Raw genomic sequence first — 18,677 nt, forward strand, 5'->3', positions numbered from 1 at the left:
TCATAAAGAAGACCGTCAATACTTCCGAAAATTGATATACTCTGTTAGCAGCGCACCTCGCGGATGAAGGTGAAACTATTCATGACATATTCTTACACTTTCATACAAAGATATTATTCTAACTCAACTGGAGGCAATGCCAAAGCTTTTCGTGGAAGAGTGGTCTTTAGAAAAAAGTCATAAATTAGAAAGTGGAGTGAAACTTCGAGTTTTTGAAAATACATGAGGGTGGAAGCAGAATAACCATTTGGAGATTAGCGTTGCAGGGAATGAATCTGCGGATCGTTCGTTACAGAGTTGAAAGTATCCCTAAAAGAGGTGATGCGATTTCTATGATGGGTGCTCATTAGTGGGATATCTATTTGACACATCCTTTCGCTTTTAGGCACTTTGAAGATTGATGAGTAATACCTACAGTTGATACCCAGTTGAATATGGTATGATCTGCTGCAGACTGGTGGGGACTGATAGCTCCGATCCACCTTCTACGCTTGAGTATGTTTGTTAGTAGTGCGTGTATTGCAATTTGGTTTCGATATATTTGTAAATATATATAGATAAAAACTAAAGGTGTCAGAATAAAAACTGGATTTATTTTCGAAGACGAAAACATTAAACGGGACAATAAAAAAAGTGTGTAAGCTCCTTACAAGGGAATGTTTCGTTATAAAACAGTAATACAGGTTCATTTCTCCTAACAATAAGCTACCGAAAGTTAAAATAAGAGAAGATAACACTAAAAGCTTTCCTTAAGTAACACAATCAAAACATTTAATGTGATGACAGTACGAATATCGATGCGTTTAAACACACTTAACATGTTGTTCATAACAAAGGCTTACCTATACAACAACATACCTGGGCGGCAACTAAGCCACCGTGACTTTCACAGTGCATATTCATCTATAAAACAGTTCAGATCTCGTTTAGTTGTTTTTATCTTTTCATCAAGAGTATTCTTGTGAGTTAGTATTGTCATTACTGAATAGCTAAGGATGTTTGCTTTAAACTTTACTTCTTGACTATCAGGGCTGCAAAAATGGTGAGTTGATAACGTGTAAGGAGCATCCAAAATTGCTCTGGTTTTCACAAGATTCTACCTCTCTGGTAGACCCACGCTTTTTCGGGAGTGGGATTCGATCCCAGGTCCTCGGCGTGATAGTCTAGTGTTCTAACCATTACACCATGTTCGCTCCCCCAACTAACAATAGCAAGCCGCAAACAAGCATGCATGCTGAATTGTTGCTTTATAATAGTAATGATAGCTGAACTAAAATTATGCTGTACACTTTACTGTACAAATGCGTTTTAAATTGAAAATGTAGCCAATGTTCAACCTTTCGTATTAACAATGATAATTTTGAACACTTCAAGCGTCTAATACAATAGTTTAACAAGACCGTTTTGTGCTTCTTGTATCTGTGTAGTGTTTTTCACAAATCAAATAAGCGCTTTCGTTTCATTATACTTCGACTCAGAGTACAGGATGAAAAACACGTGTTTTTACTGAACAGCAGCTGAATTAATGTGAAAAAAATCTCGCTTTTTGTACTCAGCATTGGCGTGGTGCTGACTGCTGATTTAGGGGGCCAACCGCGCCAGTTACGGAAGGTTAAACCACGGGAAGTTTATGTTTCGATTTGAGCGCTTAAATTCATCATCTATAGGGTGGCGTAGATAGGAAGGCATGCGGCTGGTAATCGACAGCATAAGTGCCAATCATAAACTCTCGTGAAAATTGAAAAAAAATGCATTTTTATTTATTTTTAATCATTTTTGCTCAAGCTGAGTAACAGCTTTACTATATAACTGTAAAACGATTTAACAAGAAACAGTTCAGTTGGTACACAACAACATGCTTTATAGTTTCTCCAAATTTGTGTTGACAAAATCCGAATAAAGGTTGTGCCTGAAAATTATCCAAATGTTATTCCGCATCATGCTGAATTAATTCGTCGTAAAGGTGCTTGTAGAATGAGTTATTGTTAGTTGGGGTTTTCGAAGTTGTTGAAGAGTTTATCTTGGATCACTTGTGACCTGTGACAATGACGTTTCCCGTTAAGGTAAAAGGCGTAGTACAGCTCCCATAAGATCCTTTTGCTCTGGCGTTCTAACACCTCTGGAAGCTCATAAAACACCTTGAAATTAGTCCTGAAACTTCTGGCAACGTCTTAAAACGCCTCTGTTTTTTTTTTTGAATTTCTCAAAGCGAAGTTGAAACGCCTTGAGAAGCCATGCAATACCTCTGAAACCTCCGGAAACGTTCCGAAACGGCCTGAAACTTTTTGACACGCGTCTAGAAAGCCTTGAGATGCCTTGAAACACCTTCGAAACGCTCTCAAACTTATCGAGACGCCTTAAAACGCTTTTGAAACCACCTTAAACGCACTGAAAAAGCAACGAAAAGCCGTGAGCGCCATGAAACACCCTTCGAAACAGCTTTGAAATCTCTAGAGACTCCCAACAACTCCTTCCTTGGGACGCCTTGAAACGCCTCAAGATTGCCTTGAAGCACCTCTGAAATATCTTGAAACCTGAAGTGCCTTGGAATGCCTTGAGACGCCATAAAATGCCCCCTGAAAAGTTCAGAAACGCCCTGAATCTTCTTGAAACGTCTCTGGAAAGCTTTAAGTCGCCTTGAACCTCTCTAAAACCTTCTGAATCGCCCTGAAACTTCTAAATGCCTCGTAATGCCTCTGAAACCTTCTGAAACGCTTTGTTGCGCCTCTTAAACAAAATGAAACATCTTGAGACGCCTTCAAACGTATCTGACACGCCTTTGGACGCATTGAAAAGCTTCTGAAGCCTACTGAACCACCTCCAAAAATTCCCTGAAATGCTGACAGTGCTAAAAACGCACTGAAACGACTTGGCACGTATCTAAAACGTACCTGATATGTCTTGAGACGCATTGAAGTGCTGCTGGTACCTTCTGAAACCCCCTGAAGTGCCTTGAGACGCCTCTGAAATCTCCACAACATCCTGAAACGCTTCGAAACTTCTTGCGACGCCTCTGAAACGCTTCGAGACGTCTTGAAACACCTCTGAAACTTTCCTGAAACGCCCCGAGCCGCTTTCAAACGGCTTGAAATGCCTCTGAAAGCTCATGCAAAACACTGAAATTTCCTAAATTTTCTTGAAACGTCTTGCGACGTTTAGAAACGCCATGAAGTTTCTTGCATCGCCATGAAAAGCCTCTGGATTGCCTTGGAACTTTTGAGATGCCATGAAATGTTTCTGAAGCCTCCTGAGACGCTCTGGAATGCGTTTAAATGCATGGAAATCCTTCTGTAATCTCCTGAAACGCTCTGAAGCTTCTCTGATACAAAATGAAACATCTTTAGGCGCATTGCAATGCATCTAGAATCTACTGAAGCACCACAAAAAGCACACTTAAACGCCCTGTAACGCCTTCAAACAGCCTTTAGAAACCTTCAGAGACTTCCTGAGACACGCTAAAATGCCTTGAGACACCTCTGAAATCTCCAAAGACTACCACTGAAACGCCTCCGAAGCCTCCTGAAATGCTCTGAAAATTCTTGCGACGACTCTTGATCACGCTCCTGAAACTTCCAAAAAAATCTCACCTCACCTTGAAACGTGTCTGAAATCTCTTGAAACTCCCTGTAGCGCCTTAAGAAGGCCAGAAATTAAATTGCCTCTGGATCACCTTGAGACACATTAAAACGCCTCTGAAACATCTTCAAATTCCCTGAAATACTCTGAAACATTTAAAGACACCCATAAATGCCTCTGGAACGCATTGAAAAGCCTCTAGATCTCCTTGAGACGCCTTGAAAAAACTCTGAAACGTTCTGGAACACATTAAATGCCTTGAAACGAAAACAATAGTCAACAGGGAACAGGTAGCGATCAGCGAAATCGTGGGTAACTTCTCTATATTGTTTTCTTAAGAAGCATGTAAGGCAGCATCCATTTATTACGTAACGCTAAAATCAAGATTTTTTAACCCCCCCTCTCCCCTCCGTAACGCTTTTTTGTATGAAAATCCTAAAATTTTTGTATGGACCGTAACGCTCGGCCATACTCCCCCCCTCCCCCTAGAGCGTTACGTAATTTGTGGACGGCGCCTAATCACACCCGTTGATCAGCGAGTCCCACGCAGAGCTGTTACCATTAGAGCCGATGCACACGAGCGTTAATTGACGCCGCGTGAATTCACGCTGCGTCGCCGCAGCGTTCCTGTGGGGCATGCGTTGACATTGCGTGCCGCACACGGTGCGGCGCGGTTGCGGTGCGGTAGCGTTGCGTTCTCGTGTGCATCACCCCATTTGATTGTGTGTAACTCAGGACGCACTTGCGTGCACGCTGCGTGGACGCGCCGCCCGTGTGCATCGGCTCTTAGTTCTACTACCATCAGGTCAGTCTAGATTAAAAACATAAGGAAGCATAAGAGAAGATAGAGAACTTGGCCATCTTTCTATTTAGGCAAGTAATTTATAGATAGCAAACTTCCTGAAAAAATCTTTGGATGAATGTTTGAAGATATCCTTAATAAATCTCAAGAAATCCTAGAAACTATTTATGGAAACATCTTTAGATGAATGCCTGTAGAATCTCAGAAGGAAGTCGTGCAAGAGGTGAATGACTAAGATATATCAACAATTTCTAGATGACTTTTCGAAGAATTTCTTGGAATATTTAAAGAAATCTCCAGAGTAATTTCTAATAAAGTATTCGAATGATTTTCCAAAGAAATCTTTAGAGGAACATCTGAAAACAGGTGCGAAAGAATTTCTGAATGACAACTGTGGAGATGTAGAGGTATACTCGAACTCAAATAGCAACGGGTGTCAACACTCCTTTCTTTTTTTGGTGACCGTAAGGACGTGGTCGGCGTCGTTATTGACTTTATACAGCTTGGGACTTTCAAAGATGCACAATCAGTTAGTTCCATATGTGCAGCTTTGATTGTTCTATATCTAAATTGAGTTTAAATGAGGGCGTCATAGTCATTCACGGAATAGCAACGACGAATTGTATGATGATCTAGTCTTGTAAAATATCAAATTTATCTAAAAAGAAAAATACGAATTTCATGACATTTACCAGCACTGTTTAGTCTTACATTCATGGAAACTCACTCACTATTATCAAAGTCACGTGAAATTCATGACATTTACCAGCACTGTTTAGTCTTACATTCATGGAAACTGCCAAAATCAGGATAAGTATTGGTAGAACCGCGAAAAAAGCGACCTCCGATTATCGCATGGTCCAGTCAATTTGTCTGCCTTACAAAGTCAACGAACTCTCATCCCCCCAAACAGAAAAGAAGACAAAGTTTAAAGCAAGCTAACAAACCAAAATTCAACAGAATTGCGCACCATAGAGATAGGTAGTAGTACGCAAAGAGAACAGGTACCTGTACGCGTACACAGTCAGTGGAATCGCTTAAAATTAGACCTTATGCAGTTAAAAATAAGAACGTAAAATCAGTGGAATAGATAAAAACGCCTTCCTCCAGTCCCATTTGCGATCATTTTCAAAGATATGCACACGCGCGCGTAGGTTTATTGTACGCATGTCCGTTCGACCGATTCTGCCTCGGAAGTATTGATAAGTAGGAAAAGCTTTAGAAAAAGGCTGAGTCGTGCTCAGAGCTTTTCTAGTGTATGTCCTTTTTGCTAGATAATTTGAATTACTCGTTAGCAGTATTTATAATAGAATACCTACGTAAGTTCGTGTCGGTTAATCAATTTAGCTGTTTCAGTTGAATCAACCTGTTCATGTATGTATGTTATCAATTCCTTCAGTTTGTTGGTTGGTTTGTATTGTTCGACCTAGCGATTTTTACCTAATTGCATTTTCTCACAATAGTTCCTTGGCTAATTATAAGGTTAGTGATTGAACTTTTTTTTCTCTAAATATTTAGTATAAGAAGTTGTTCTCAGGCATTTCGCCTGCATTCGAATCAGTTATGTTATAATTACATATTTCACAGTGTTTTAAGGTTTAAGTTGCGCGAATGGGAAGATCTAAAAAAAAGTGTTGGGGATTACTTATTGCCACAAATTTAGTGAAATATATCCGCCTGTTCAAAATGAACAATAGAAAGCAACTTAAAAAAATTAAGTCGACTTTTAAAACTCTTAAATTTCCATTGAATTCAGAAACCTTACGGACGTAGAATAATCCCCATGATTCTCACTCTCTTGACTTGCAAGGGTAATTTCTCTGTAAATCATATAATTATTTATATGTAAGTGTTACCTACTTGTTGTAGTGAGGCAAGGACAACCCTAGGCCTTGATCAACCGGCAGAGACGTCCGCGTACCCACTTGTAGGCCTTCCCTCTGAAGTCATTCATTTTCGGCGAGGATTGGTTGTTGCTGCTGCTGTTACTGTTGTTACTACTGCTATTGCCAACTGCCGTTCCTCCATCGCTGCTACCACCAATCGTGGTAGTGACTGCTGTAGTTGTTGTTGTTGCTGCTGCTGCTGTTGCTGTTGCTGTTGAAGTGACTGTAGCCGATTCAGGTCATGGGATACCACTGCCCATCGAGGAATTGCCCCAGCGAGCATCGTCCGACTCGTGGGTCAGATAGCGCAGACCGACTTGAGTTTCCAGGATGCGCAGATCGTTCCAGGTTTGCAGGTCTTGCAGCCAACAGTGCAGCAGGGACTTGTCCACCGTGAAGCGTTTCCGTTGCTTGACCTGCAGCAGGTTGTTGATGAGATCGATCGCTGTAATAGGAGTAAGGAGTGATTTGTTAATCTGTTGTTCGTCAGTTACTGCTAACACCCTACCATCAGAGGAAATTTCCTTCCACGGATTCGGGGGGTACATGAAGGCCGCATTCTGGATCTGGTCGTTGATGTCCTCGTCCTCGTTGAAGGGGAAAGTGCCACTCAGACTTACGTAGATGATGACTCCTACGCTCCACATGTCGAGCGAGCGGTTGTAGCCCTTGTTCCGCAGGACTTCCGGAGCTGTTCAAAGAATTTTGTTAAATAAATATCGAAGATAAGACCCACTATGTTATGGAAACGACTAAGCAATCTCGAGGAAATGAAACGATATTACTTGATTCTGTTCAACGTTTCGACCATTTTTTTCTGGTCTTCTTCAGGGAACATGATAGATTACAAATCGTAGCTTTGAAAAATAAAAGAAGTTATCGTTACACCCGTAGACTTTAGGATCTATTCTCAAGAACAGTTTATATGACCTAGGATATCCCGACAGATCTGATACTATCGAACTTTCAGAAGACTTACTGGACATGTTAGATTACAAATCGTAGCTTTCTAAACTCAAGACAGTTCACAGGATCTAAACAGTTTCAGCCAACAGGATCTAAACTCAAGAACAGCTTGGATGACCAAGCATATCCCGACAGATCTGAGACTGTCTATTGAACATTCAGAAACTTACTGGACATGATAGATTACAAATCGAAGCTTTGTATGATGAAAGAAGTTACCGATACACTCGTATACTTTAGGATCTAAGCTCGAGAACAGTTTGGATGACCCAGGGTATTCCGACTGATCTTATACTATCTACTGAACTTTCAGTAGGCTTACTGAACATGATAGATTACAAACCGTAGCTTTGTTAAATGAAAGAGGTTTTCGTTACACCCATAGACTTCAGGATCTGAACTCAAGAGCAGTTTGGATGACCTAGGATATTCCGACTGATCTAAAACTATCTATTGAACTTTCAGAAGACTTACTGGACATGATAGATTACAAAACGTAGCTCTGTATAATGAAAGAAGTTACTGATATACTCGTAGACATTAGGATCTAAGCTCGAGAACAGTTTGGATGACCTAGGGTATTCCGACTGATCTTATACTATCTACTGAACTTTCAGAAGACTTACTGGACATGATAGATTACAAATCGTAGCTTTGTATAATGAATGAAGTTATTGATACACTCGTAGACTTTAGGATCTGGACTCAAGAACAGTTTGGATGACCAAAGATACCTTGGCAGATCTGAGACTGTCCATTGAGCTTTTAGAAGACTTTCTGGACATGATAGATTACAAATCGTAGCTTTGTTGGATAAAAGAAGTTATCGATACACTCGTAGCTTTTAGGATCTAAGCTCGAGAACAGTTTGGATGACCTAGGGTATTCCGACTGATCTTATACTATCTATTGAACTTTCAGAAGACTTACTGGACATGATAGATTACAAATCGTAGCTTTGTATAATGAATGAAGTTATTGATACACTCGTAGACTTTAGGATCTGAACTCAAGAACAGTTTGGATGACCAAAGATACCCCGACAGATCTGAGACTGTCCATTGAGCTTTTAGAAGACTTTCTGGACATGATAGATTACAAATCGTAGCTTTGTATGATAAAAGAAGTTATCGATACACTCGTAGCTTTTAGGATCTAAGCTCGAGAACAGTTTGGATGACCTAGGCTATTCCGACTGATCTTATACTATCTATTGAACTTTCAGAAGACTTACTGGACATGATAGATTACAAATCGTAGCTTTGTATAATGAAAGAAGTTACCGATACACTCGTAGACTTTTGGATCTGAACTCAAGAACAGTTTGGATGACCTTGGATACCCCGACAGATCTGACTGTCCATTGAGCTTTTAGAAGACTTTCTGGACATGATAGATTACAAATCGTAGCTCTGTATAATGAAAGAAGTTATTGATACACCTATAGACTTCAGGATCTAAACTCAAGAACAGTTTGGATGACCTAGGATATTCCGACTGATCTGAAACTATCTATTGAACTTTCAGAAGACTTACTGGACATGATAGATTACAAATCGTAGCTTTGTATAATGAAAGAAGTTACCGATACACTCGTAGATTTTAGGATCTAAGCTCGAGAACAGTTTGGATGACCTAGGGTATTCATAATAATCTACCCTTTTAGGAGCCAAAGAGAACCGTGGACGCTTGACCAGATATATGAAAGTCGCAAACCATAAACTTACCTAAATAAGCAGGGGTTCCAACGACCGATCGCCGGAAGGACTTTTCTCCGATGATTCGGGCAAAGCCAAAATCACACAGTTTCACCTGTGGAAACTCGTTGTCCGACGACAGAAGTACATTCTCCGGTTTCAAATCACAGTGCACAATATTCCGACTGTGCAGGTATTTCAATGCGACCAGAATCTGAAACGAGATAGTTGAAATCAACACTGTTCAGAGGACATCCCATCCCCTACAAAACATACCTGAGTAATCAGAAACTTGGTAACCCGCTCGTTCAGCCGGCCGTTCTGATGCGAGAGGATCATCTCCAGCATGTCACCCTTCAGCTTCTCCATCACGACGAATATCCGTTCAGGCGTTTCGAACATCCGTTCCAGGTTGACCACACCGGCATGCGACAGATTCTGCAGGATGGCAACCTCGTTCTTGAGCTGGGCTTCCTGTTTGGTGGGAAACCGAAGCTTGTCGATCACCTTGATCGCAACCGTTCGGTGCGTTTTCCGGTGCACTCCACCATACACGATACCGAACTGGCCCGAACCGAGTACTTCATCCGGAAAGATCTGATATAGCTGGCTCATGTCGGTGACTTTTTCCTCCGGTTCACCGCCGGCCGACTCCGACCGGATGTTGGTGACCGGCATCAGCGCTTGCTTGATGGCCGTTTCCCAACTTTTGGCAAGGTATGCTCCGATTCCACTGTCCGGCGGTGGAAGCGCTAGCATGGGGTCTCCTAGAATAGAGGAAAGACATTTGCCAAAGAATCTCGACACCTATTGAAGCAGCTTCACTCACCTTCCTTCAGATTATACAGCGGGTCCTGCCCGACAAAGTAGTCCACGTTGGCCGTCCGGATTTCGAAACAGTGCAGCACTTCGCTCTGCAGGTTCCTCGCCGCATCCACCGTTAAAATCTCGTTCAGCGGGATCTCCCGGTAGTACTTGCTACCCTGGTCGGACACGAAAAGCGTGATCGCTTTCGAGTCCAATCGCCAGTAGTGCCGTTTAACGGATTTGTCCTTGTTGGTGAAATGCACCAGCCAACCTTCCTTGATGGCGCGCCCATCGCGCCGCTTGGTGTGCTTCACGGACTGGACGATCCTCATCAGGGGGATGTTCGCACTCGGGGAAGACGAAGAGTTGCTGGATTGTCGCGATTGTTCACATATCACCTCGAGCCGGTCGGACGCCTCGTCATCGTGCAGCGCCGACATGATACCGTTGATTTTCACCGGGGGTCCACTGTCCATCAGGTTAACGTTTCGATTCTGATTGATACTGTTATTATTGTTATTCAACAGGCCACTGCCGCAGAGATTGTCATCTAGGTCACTTTCGTCACCCGCATCTTCCTTATAGGTCATCTCACGCTCCCCTAGCAGGTTGCGATCGTCGTGCGGATCTACCGGTTGGGTATTTTCCCCTGTACAGTCCTTCGGCACTAGGTCCACGCATTTCTTGTGGGCATTGTAGTGACAGTCACGACACTGCACGCCCTGTTTGAACAAACCGCGGAGGAGTTTCTTACAATACTGGCATACCGTGGGACGGGTATAGGTGTGAATGGAGAAACTGTGAGGTATTTTGATGCCCCCGACGGCGCCACCACCCCGGCTTCCGAGCGAGGGCGATCGGCTCTGGCGAACGGCGGCCGTGGATGGGACATTTGGATTGAGCTGGAAACAAATATTAAATATGAGTTATAGGAAAGTATTTTGAGAAAATCAACCGAACATGTTCAACTGTTCATCAAGTTCAAGGCGCTGTCCATAAACTAGGTAGACTCATTTTGGGCCATCTCAGAACTCTTGGAACGATTTCTGGAGTAATGACTTTAGCGGTTTCTGGAGGAATTCCCGGAGAAACTCTTTGAATAATTTCTGGAGGAACATTTTGAGGAATTCCCGGAGTAACTGCTGGAGGTATTTCCGGAGGAACTTCTGGAAGAATTCCCGGAGAAACTCTTTGAATAATTTCCGAAGGAACAATTTGAAGAATTCCCGGAGTAACCGCTGGAGGAATTCCCGGAGGAACTCCTGGCGAAATTCCCGGAGGAACTCCTGCAGATATTTGCAGTGGAACTCCTAGAGGTATTCTCGAAGGAACTCCTGAATGTATTCCCGGAGTAGCCGCTAGAGGAATTCTCGGAGGAACTCCTTGAGGTACACCCGGAAGCACTCCTGCCGCAATTTCCGGAGGAACTCCTGGAGCAATTTTCAGAGCAACTTCTGAAGCAATTCTCAAAAGAACCCTGAAGAAATTTCCAAAGGAACCCTGAGGAACTCTTGGAGGAACTTCCGGAGGAATTTACGAAGGAACTCCTAGAGAAATTCTCAGAGTAACTTCTTTAACAATTTCCGAAGGATTTCCTTGAGAAATTCTCGGTGGAATTCTTGTAACGATCTCTGGTGTAATTACTTGAGCAGTTCCTGGAGGAATTCCCGGATTAACTCTGAATAATTTCTGGAGGAACATTTTGATGAATTACCGGAGTAATTCTTGGAGTTATTTCCAGAGGAACTTCTGGAAGAATTCCCAGAGAAACTCCTGTCAAAATTCCCAAAGGAACTCCTGGAGAAATTCCCGGAGAAACTTTCAGAGACATTTTTGGAGGAAGTTCTGGAGACATTTCCGGAGGAAAAAATCAGAGCATCTTCTGAACACTTTGAGCAATTCTTGGACGAACTACTAGAGCAATTACCTGAGGAAGTCTTGGAGGAACTCCTGGAGGAATTCCCGGAGGAAATACCGAAGAAACTCCTGCATCAGTTCCCGGAGAAACTCCTTCAGCAATTCTGGGAGAAACTTCTGGAAATATTTCCGGAGGAACTTACGGAAGAATTCCCGGAGGAACTCGTGGAGGTATTCCCAGAGGAACTTCTGGAGGTATTCTCGGAGGAACACCTGGAGCTATTCCCGGAAGAACACCTGCAGCAATTTCCGAAAAAAAAAACTCTTGGAGCAATTCCCAGAGCATCTTCTGAAGCAATTCTCGAAGGAACTCGTTGAGCAATTCTTGGACGAAATACTAGAACAATTCCCGGAGCAACTCCTGGAGAATTCCCCGAATGATCTTCTGGAGGAAATTTCGGAGGCACTTCTTAAGGAATCTCGGAGGAACTCCTGGAACTCTGGAAGAATAAACGGAGGAATTCCCGGAATTACTCCAGGAGGGATTCCGGAAGGAATTCCTGGAGGTTTTCCCAGAGGAATTCTTGGAGGAGCTCCTTGGGGGAACTTTTGGAATAATTCCTGGAGGAACACCAGAGGTAATTTCCGGAAAAAACTCTAGCAGCAAGGAGTTTCTCCGAGAATTTCTTCAGGGGTTCCTCCGGGAATTTCTTCAGGGGTTCCTCCAGGAACCCCTTGAGGAATCTCTCCGGGGATTCCTTCAGCAGTTCCTCCAGGATTTCCTGAACAGTTTCCTCGACTTCCTCTAGGAGTTGCTCCTGGATTTTTTCCAGAAGTTCCTTTAGGACTTTTTTCCGGGAATAGCTCCAGGAGTGTCATCGGGAAGCGCTCCAAGAGTTCCTCCGAGAATTGCTCAAGGAGTTCCTCTGGGATTAACTGTAGGAGATTCTCCGGGATTTCCTCCAGAAATTCCCGAAGGAACTCCTGGAAGTGTTCCTGGAGCAACTCCTATAGGTTTTCCTTAGCTCCTTAGGAAATTCCCAGAAGAAAAATTCCCGAAGGAACTCCCAAAATCAATTCCCGAAGGAACTCCTAGAACAATTCTCGGACGAATTTTCGAAACAATTTCTGGAGTAACTATTTGAGCAATTCTTGGAGGGAGTCCAGGAGGAATTTACGGAGGAAATTCGGAAGGAATTCCCGGAGAAGCCTGTGAAGAATTTCCGAAGCAACTTTTTGAGGAAGTCCCGGAGGAATTGCTTGAGGAACTCCCGGAAAAACTCCTGGATGAATTTCGGGATACTCATTGAGAAATTTCCGGAAGAACTCCTGCAGTAACTCTCTGAGGAACTCCTGTAGCAATTCCCGGAGGAGCTTCAAAAAATTCTCACAATAACTACTGTAGAAATTCCATGAGAAACTTCTGGAGGTAATACCGGAGCAACTCCTGGAGAATTTCCCGAAGGATCTTCTGGAGGAAATTTCGGAGGAACTACTGGAGGAATCTCGGAGGAACTTCTGGGAGAATTTCCAGAGAATATCCTGGAAGAATAAACGGAGGAGTTCCCGGAATTACTCCAGGAGGGATTCCAGAAGGAATTCCTGGAGGTTTTCCCAGAGGAATTCTTGGAGGAGCTCCTGGGGGAAATTTTGGATTAATTCCTGGAGGAACACCTGAAGTAATTTCCGGAAAAAACTCCAGCAGCAAGTACTTCCTCCGGGAATTCCTTCAGCAGTTCCTCCAGGATTTCCTGAACAGTTTTCTCGACTTCCTCTAGGAGTTGCTCCGGGAATTTTTCCAGAAGTTCCTTCAGGATTTTTTTTCAGGGAATACCTCCAGGAGTTTAATCGGGAAGAGCTCCAAGAGTTCCTCCGAGAATTGCTCCAGGAGTTCCTCTGGGATTAACTACAGGAGTTCCTCCGGGATTTACTTCAGGAGTTCCTCCAGGAATTCCTGAAGGAACTCCTGCAAGTGTTCCTGGAGCAACTCCTATAGGTTTTGTTGGAAATCATAGCAATCTTGGAATGCATTTGAATTCCATCATAGTACATAAGGCTAATGTCGGTTGCTATGTACACAATAAATAACAACTGCATGGCAACCGTTGGGGTATAAATATCGCTCTGGTCCCTGGGAGCAACTCAGTTTCTTTTTCCAACTCAATAAACCACCAGTTATAGTGCTCTTGTAAAACGTGTTTCTCTTCAGGTTTTCCTTATCTCCTAGCTCCTAGAGAAATTTTCAGAAGAACAATTCCCGAACGAACTCCCAAAAGCAATTCCCGAAGGAACTCCTAGGACGAATTTTATTTCTGGAGTAACTATTTAAGCAATTCTTGGAGGGAGTCCAGGAGGAATTTCCGGAGGTAGTTCAGAAGGAATTCTCGAAAAAACCTGTGGAGAATTTCTGGAGGAACATCTTGAGGAAGTCTCGGAGGAACTCCCGGAGGAATTTCTGTGAACTCATTGAGAAATTTCCGGAGAAACTCCTGCAGCAACTCCTTGAGGATCTCCTGTAGCAATTCCCGGAGGAGCTTTGGAAAAAAAATCTCACAATAACTACTGTAGAAATTCCATGAGGAACGTCTGAATGTAATCCCGGAGGAACTCTTGTAAGTTTTTCCGGAGGAACTCCTGCAGCAATTCTCGGAAGATCTTATGGAGAAATTCCCGATGGAATTCTCGGACAAGTTCTAGAGGAATTTGAATTGGAACTATTAGGGAAATTCTAGACAGCATTCCTCGAAGAGTTTCCTAAAAACTTTCAGAGAGATCATCCAAAGGGTTTCCCGGAGTTCCCCTCAGTGGATCTCCTAGAAAAGTGTTCAGTCAAATTCCTAGAGGAATTCCCGTTAGAAATCTGGAAGGCATTTGCTTACTACGAAGCTTCTAGATGATTCCCCAGTGAAACAACTAAAATAATCCTTGGTGGGATTCCAGGAGGACTTCACAATGAAATTCTTTATGGAGTTTCCTTTGAATTTCTTGGAGGAATTCCCTACGAAACTTTTTAGAGTATGACTCTAAAAAGTAATACAGAAATTTCCTCACTTCTGTATATTTCCCAAACATTTATTTTTAGGTTTTGTATGTGGAATCGCCAGTTTTTTTTTAATCTCGTGAACATTATCATGCACCCAGAACTGATAATTTTCCCCGGAATTCCTAAATTATTTCCGTATCTTCAGAAATCCCCGGTTATTCGTGAATTCGATGAAATTCAGAGGACAAACTCTTTCACTTATTGTCGACAGTTTTGGAAGCATAATTGTATGTAATTTGATTGGTGTCCCGGGTAGATGAGAATGTCTAAATCAGATCTCAAATCCAACAATTTTTGATGTCATATCTCTATGTGATACCGGGTAGAGGCGAAGAACAAACCAAGGACAGAATAATAACAAATTTTGCAATCATAGCTCATTTTATCATTCCTATGTTATTTATTAAAAACACTAAATAACTCGTTAAGAACAAAAAAATATTATCATTGCAAAATTTGTTATTTCTGAGTTATTATTGAATAACAATAAATAACTGAATAATAACAAAATATGCAATCATAGCAAAATAAGTTCTTCTGAGCATCCTAAGTAAAATGACATCCTAATTGCATGTTTTGCAATCATCACTTGTTTTGTATTTGATGAGTAATTTAGTATTTATTTTATTTAAAATAGAATGTTGATGAAGAGCAAATTTTGTTATTGGTTTGTTAGTAAATAAGGCTAAAAAAAACATAAATAATAACTAACTTTGTTCCAAAAACAAAGTAAATAATAACTTATTTTGTTATTATAAGATCAAACCAAGGACAAAGCATTTCTGAACTTACAATACAGTTTTTTTTTCAATCATAAGAACAAAATTTACAATTTTGATGATCTTTTTTGAAATAACATATTTTGTTCTTACTTTGTTCTCAATAACTCGATAATAACTTATCCAGTTATTCTCCATTTTGAAATATTTTGTCCTTGGTTTGTTCTTATAAGGATAAAATTAGTTATTATTGAGTTATTTTTCAGAACAAAGTCAGTTTATTTTTGTTTGGTTTGTTGGGAATAAGAGCTAAATTATTCCCAACAAACCAATAAAAAAATCTGCCATTCAGCTATTCATTTTTAATGGAAAAATTTGATCTTCGTTAGTTATTTTATTCTACCCGTGATATTGATGTGTTATTCAAAGATTTAATAAATATCGCACGAATGACTCAACGTGATATGATATCTGTTTTTGTTCTAGTCAAAATATCTGAAAATTTCCACATAAGAACAAGCTCAGTTCTTGTGAACAAAATGGAACACATACACTCATAGAGTTGGATCAATGTTAGTGAAATGCCATATGCTTCTTTTTAAGCTGTAAAAACAAAGAATTTTATGCTCTTATTCCCCTCGTATTCACAACAGTTAGCCACATTTGAGTGGTAAGCATCGCTGCCTGTGAATCCTAAGGTCAAAGGTTCGATGCTGTCTATTGGCATTTTTTTTTCAAGAAAAAATGTCGACAAATCTTGTCTGATATTGTTTTGATCTTGCAATATCTTAACAAGCTGTCAATGAGCACTTCTCCATACCTTATTTTGATATTATTTCTTATGTTTTACCTCTCATCTCAATCAAACCAATATCAATTTTTGTTCTTCAGTAATTCAATCTTTAATAACTGAATGTGTTATTCGTTGGATTTTCTTACCTACTCGGGGTACATCAAATAAATCACACATTAAAAATTGCAATAATGAGATGCATCAGTAAGACAGTTCTGATAAAGGACTTTCTGCAGTTCAATGATAAAAACAAAAGAGAAACATAAAATAAAGATTTGAAGTGTTTATTTCGAGCATTTTGTTTTTGTTGTACAATAAAATACATACACACCAAAGTAATACTTGATTGGTTAAGTAATAACAGAACAAGATAAGAAAACTTAAAATACTGTCCAATTCTTCTTGTTGGAAATCTACATAGGTAATGCCTAAGGCACTGCCCCGTCATTTATCAGAAACTATCGTCAGAAAAATAATGCACCTTCACCAAGCAATAAAAATAGTCTTTTGCTTCTCTACGAGATTAGCCTTGTCTTCCCTTATAATTAAATCGATTACACATTGCATAAATTAACTTAAGTCTTTTTTTTCCACTGGACGGAATATGTACGGAATGATTCATTGCAGTTCGAGAGTTTCGTTCGAGAGATTGTAAATTAGTTCGTTATAACGACACTACACCACACCACCCCATTCAGTTCAGTTGGTGATGTCGTTCATGAGCTGCTGCATCTTTCTTACCAGCAGCGAACCGGATCCAACGCTGGTTGTCTGATCGTCGGAGATGAGCGAGGTACTTGACCCGCCGGAGGGGCTCCTCGTTGGTGGGGCTTGCAGGCTGGAAGATGTGCTGCGCCGGTTGCCGCTGCCGCCGCCGGCATTCAGCACTCCGGTGTGCTCCACCCGGCTGCAGTTGTTTGGCACTTTGATGACACAACGCTTGTGATAGTTTAGGCCGCATCCTTCGCACTTGAGCCCCTGGCGGACCAACCCGAACAGCATCTCGCCGCAAAAGTCGCAGAACGTGGGAGCCTTGTACGAGTGGACGGCTAGGGCGTGCGGTCGCACCAACGGGATGTCATCGGACCCGGGCGCGTTGATGGCTGAAAGGAGAAGCTCTGTGTGAATAATCCGTGATGGGGATATGGTTTCGCTGTTAATGCACCATCAGGATGGTTTAAAAATCGATTTTATTTGTCATAACTCATTAGGGTGGCTCAAGCTTGTATGGCAAAATCACATGTCAAAAAGTTCGATGGGCCCCCTTCTCATTTCGTTCTATATGACGCCACGATGCTCTGGTCAAATTTTCAGCTAAATCCGTTAACATTAGGGCGGTGCTAAACTTGTTTGAAGTTTGTATGGGAGTTTATTTGGGAAAACATCGTTTTTTGCAGTTTTCTTCTGAGGGGTTCCAATTTCCCTTAAAACACGTAATCGATCCTATAGAAACATAGCCTGGGATATGCCGAAAAACTTTGTCGAAGACCGCTACGTGATCAGACACTTGCAAAAAAAGCTATATCCTAGACAATACGGGCGCATTCAATGAGATTTTATTGCTATTGTTATTCCTTTACATGTTAAATGTTAAGCACCACCAGATGGTCTGCGTGTAATATCTTTTCCTACAAGCTTCGGATGACTTTGCGGTCTTCGACAAAGTTTTTCAGCACATGTGAGACTATAGTTCAATACAATCGGTTATGTGTTTTAAGTATAAATAGTGCCCTTCATGAGAAAAATGCTAAAATCGATGTTTTCCCATATAAACTCCCATACAAAATTCAAATGAGTTTAGCACCGCCCAAATGTTAACGGATTTAGCTGAAAATTTGACCAGAGCATCGTGGCGTCATATAGAACGAAATGAGAAGGGGGCCCATCGAACTTTTTGACATGTGGTATTTTGAGCCACGCTAATAACTCATTCATAAAATCCGAGTTGCTACTCGGAAGTAAAACCAATGAGTGGTGTGAAAAACTAGATACTTTAAACCGTCCTTTGGCCGTATCATAGTGATAGTATGGTGACTTACGGTTTGCTGTCAGTACGATTTCCACCAGGGTTTCGTCGATGATTTCGGCGGCGGAGTTGATCATTTGGAGCACATTGGACGAAGTGTAGTCATGGCGAAATAGGAGCAATCGGTCTGATAAACGGTTTAATCCGTTCTCGGGTACCTGTGAGAAAAGAATTGATGATATAACATTATTTTTATTTTAAATTCTTTATATAGGTACTGAATGCTTTGCAAAGGGATACAAAGAAAAGACGGTTCGGAAGAACACAAATTTTGTCAGAGGAATATAACTAGGGTCAGTGTCATTTGGCATAAGGCTGTTTGGCAAAAGGTCACTTGGGCACTTGCTGCTCGACATCATCTTCGACAACGACGTGATCGCCATACGCGATCAGCTGTATTAGTGATCGCTTGCGGATGATCGTGCACTCGCCCCTCATCCGACAGAGGCTTTCAGGGACTCTTAGGTAATGTATGGGACTCTCGATGGCAGCTGGCAGCCCTATG

At 41.6% G+C, this 18,677-nt stretch overlaps 1 protein-coding gene across 16 annotated transcripts in view; it reads right to left on the reverse strand.

Annotated features, from left to right (window-relative positions):
- Positions 1-573: 573 nt before the first annotated feature.
- The window catches only part of LOC109403520 (serine/threonine-protein kinase D1), an 89,368-nt gene continuing 71,264 nt past the window's right edge, over positions 574-18,677 (reverse strand). For all 16 annotated transcript variants that reach the window (XM_029861603.2, XM_029861599.2, XM_029861598.2 and 13 more), the window contains 7 exons: positions 18,186-18,330; positions 16,888-17,249; positions 9,757-10,636; positions 9,204-9,694; positions 8,958-9,141; positions 6,773-6,955; positions 574-6,709 (listed from right to left, as the gene is read on the reverse strand). In XM_029861603.2, coding sequence (XP_029717463.2) covers positions 6,504-6,709; positions 6,773-6,955; positions 8,958-9,141; positions 9,204-9,694; positions 9,757-10,636; positions 16,888-17,249; positions 18,186-18,330 — 2,451 coding nt within the window. In that variant the 3' untranslated portion in view covers positions 574-6,503. The remainder of the gene's footprint in view (positions 6,710-6,772; positions 6,956-8,957; positions 9,142-9,203; positions 9,695-9,756; positions 10,637-16,887; positions 17,250-18,185; positions 18,331-18,677) is intronic.

Source organism: Aedes albopictus, chromosome 1 (genome assembly GCF_035046485.1).
Source record: "Aedes albopictus strain Foshan chromosome 1, AalbF5, whole genome shotgun sequence".
NCBI classification, from domain to species: domain Eukaryota; kingdom Metazoa; phylum Arthropoda; class Insecta; order Diptera; family Culicidae; genus Aedes; species Aedes albopictus.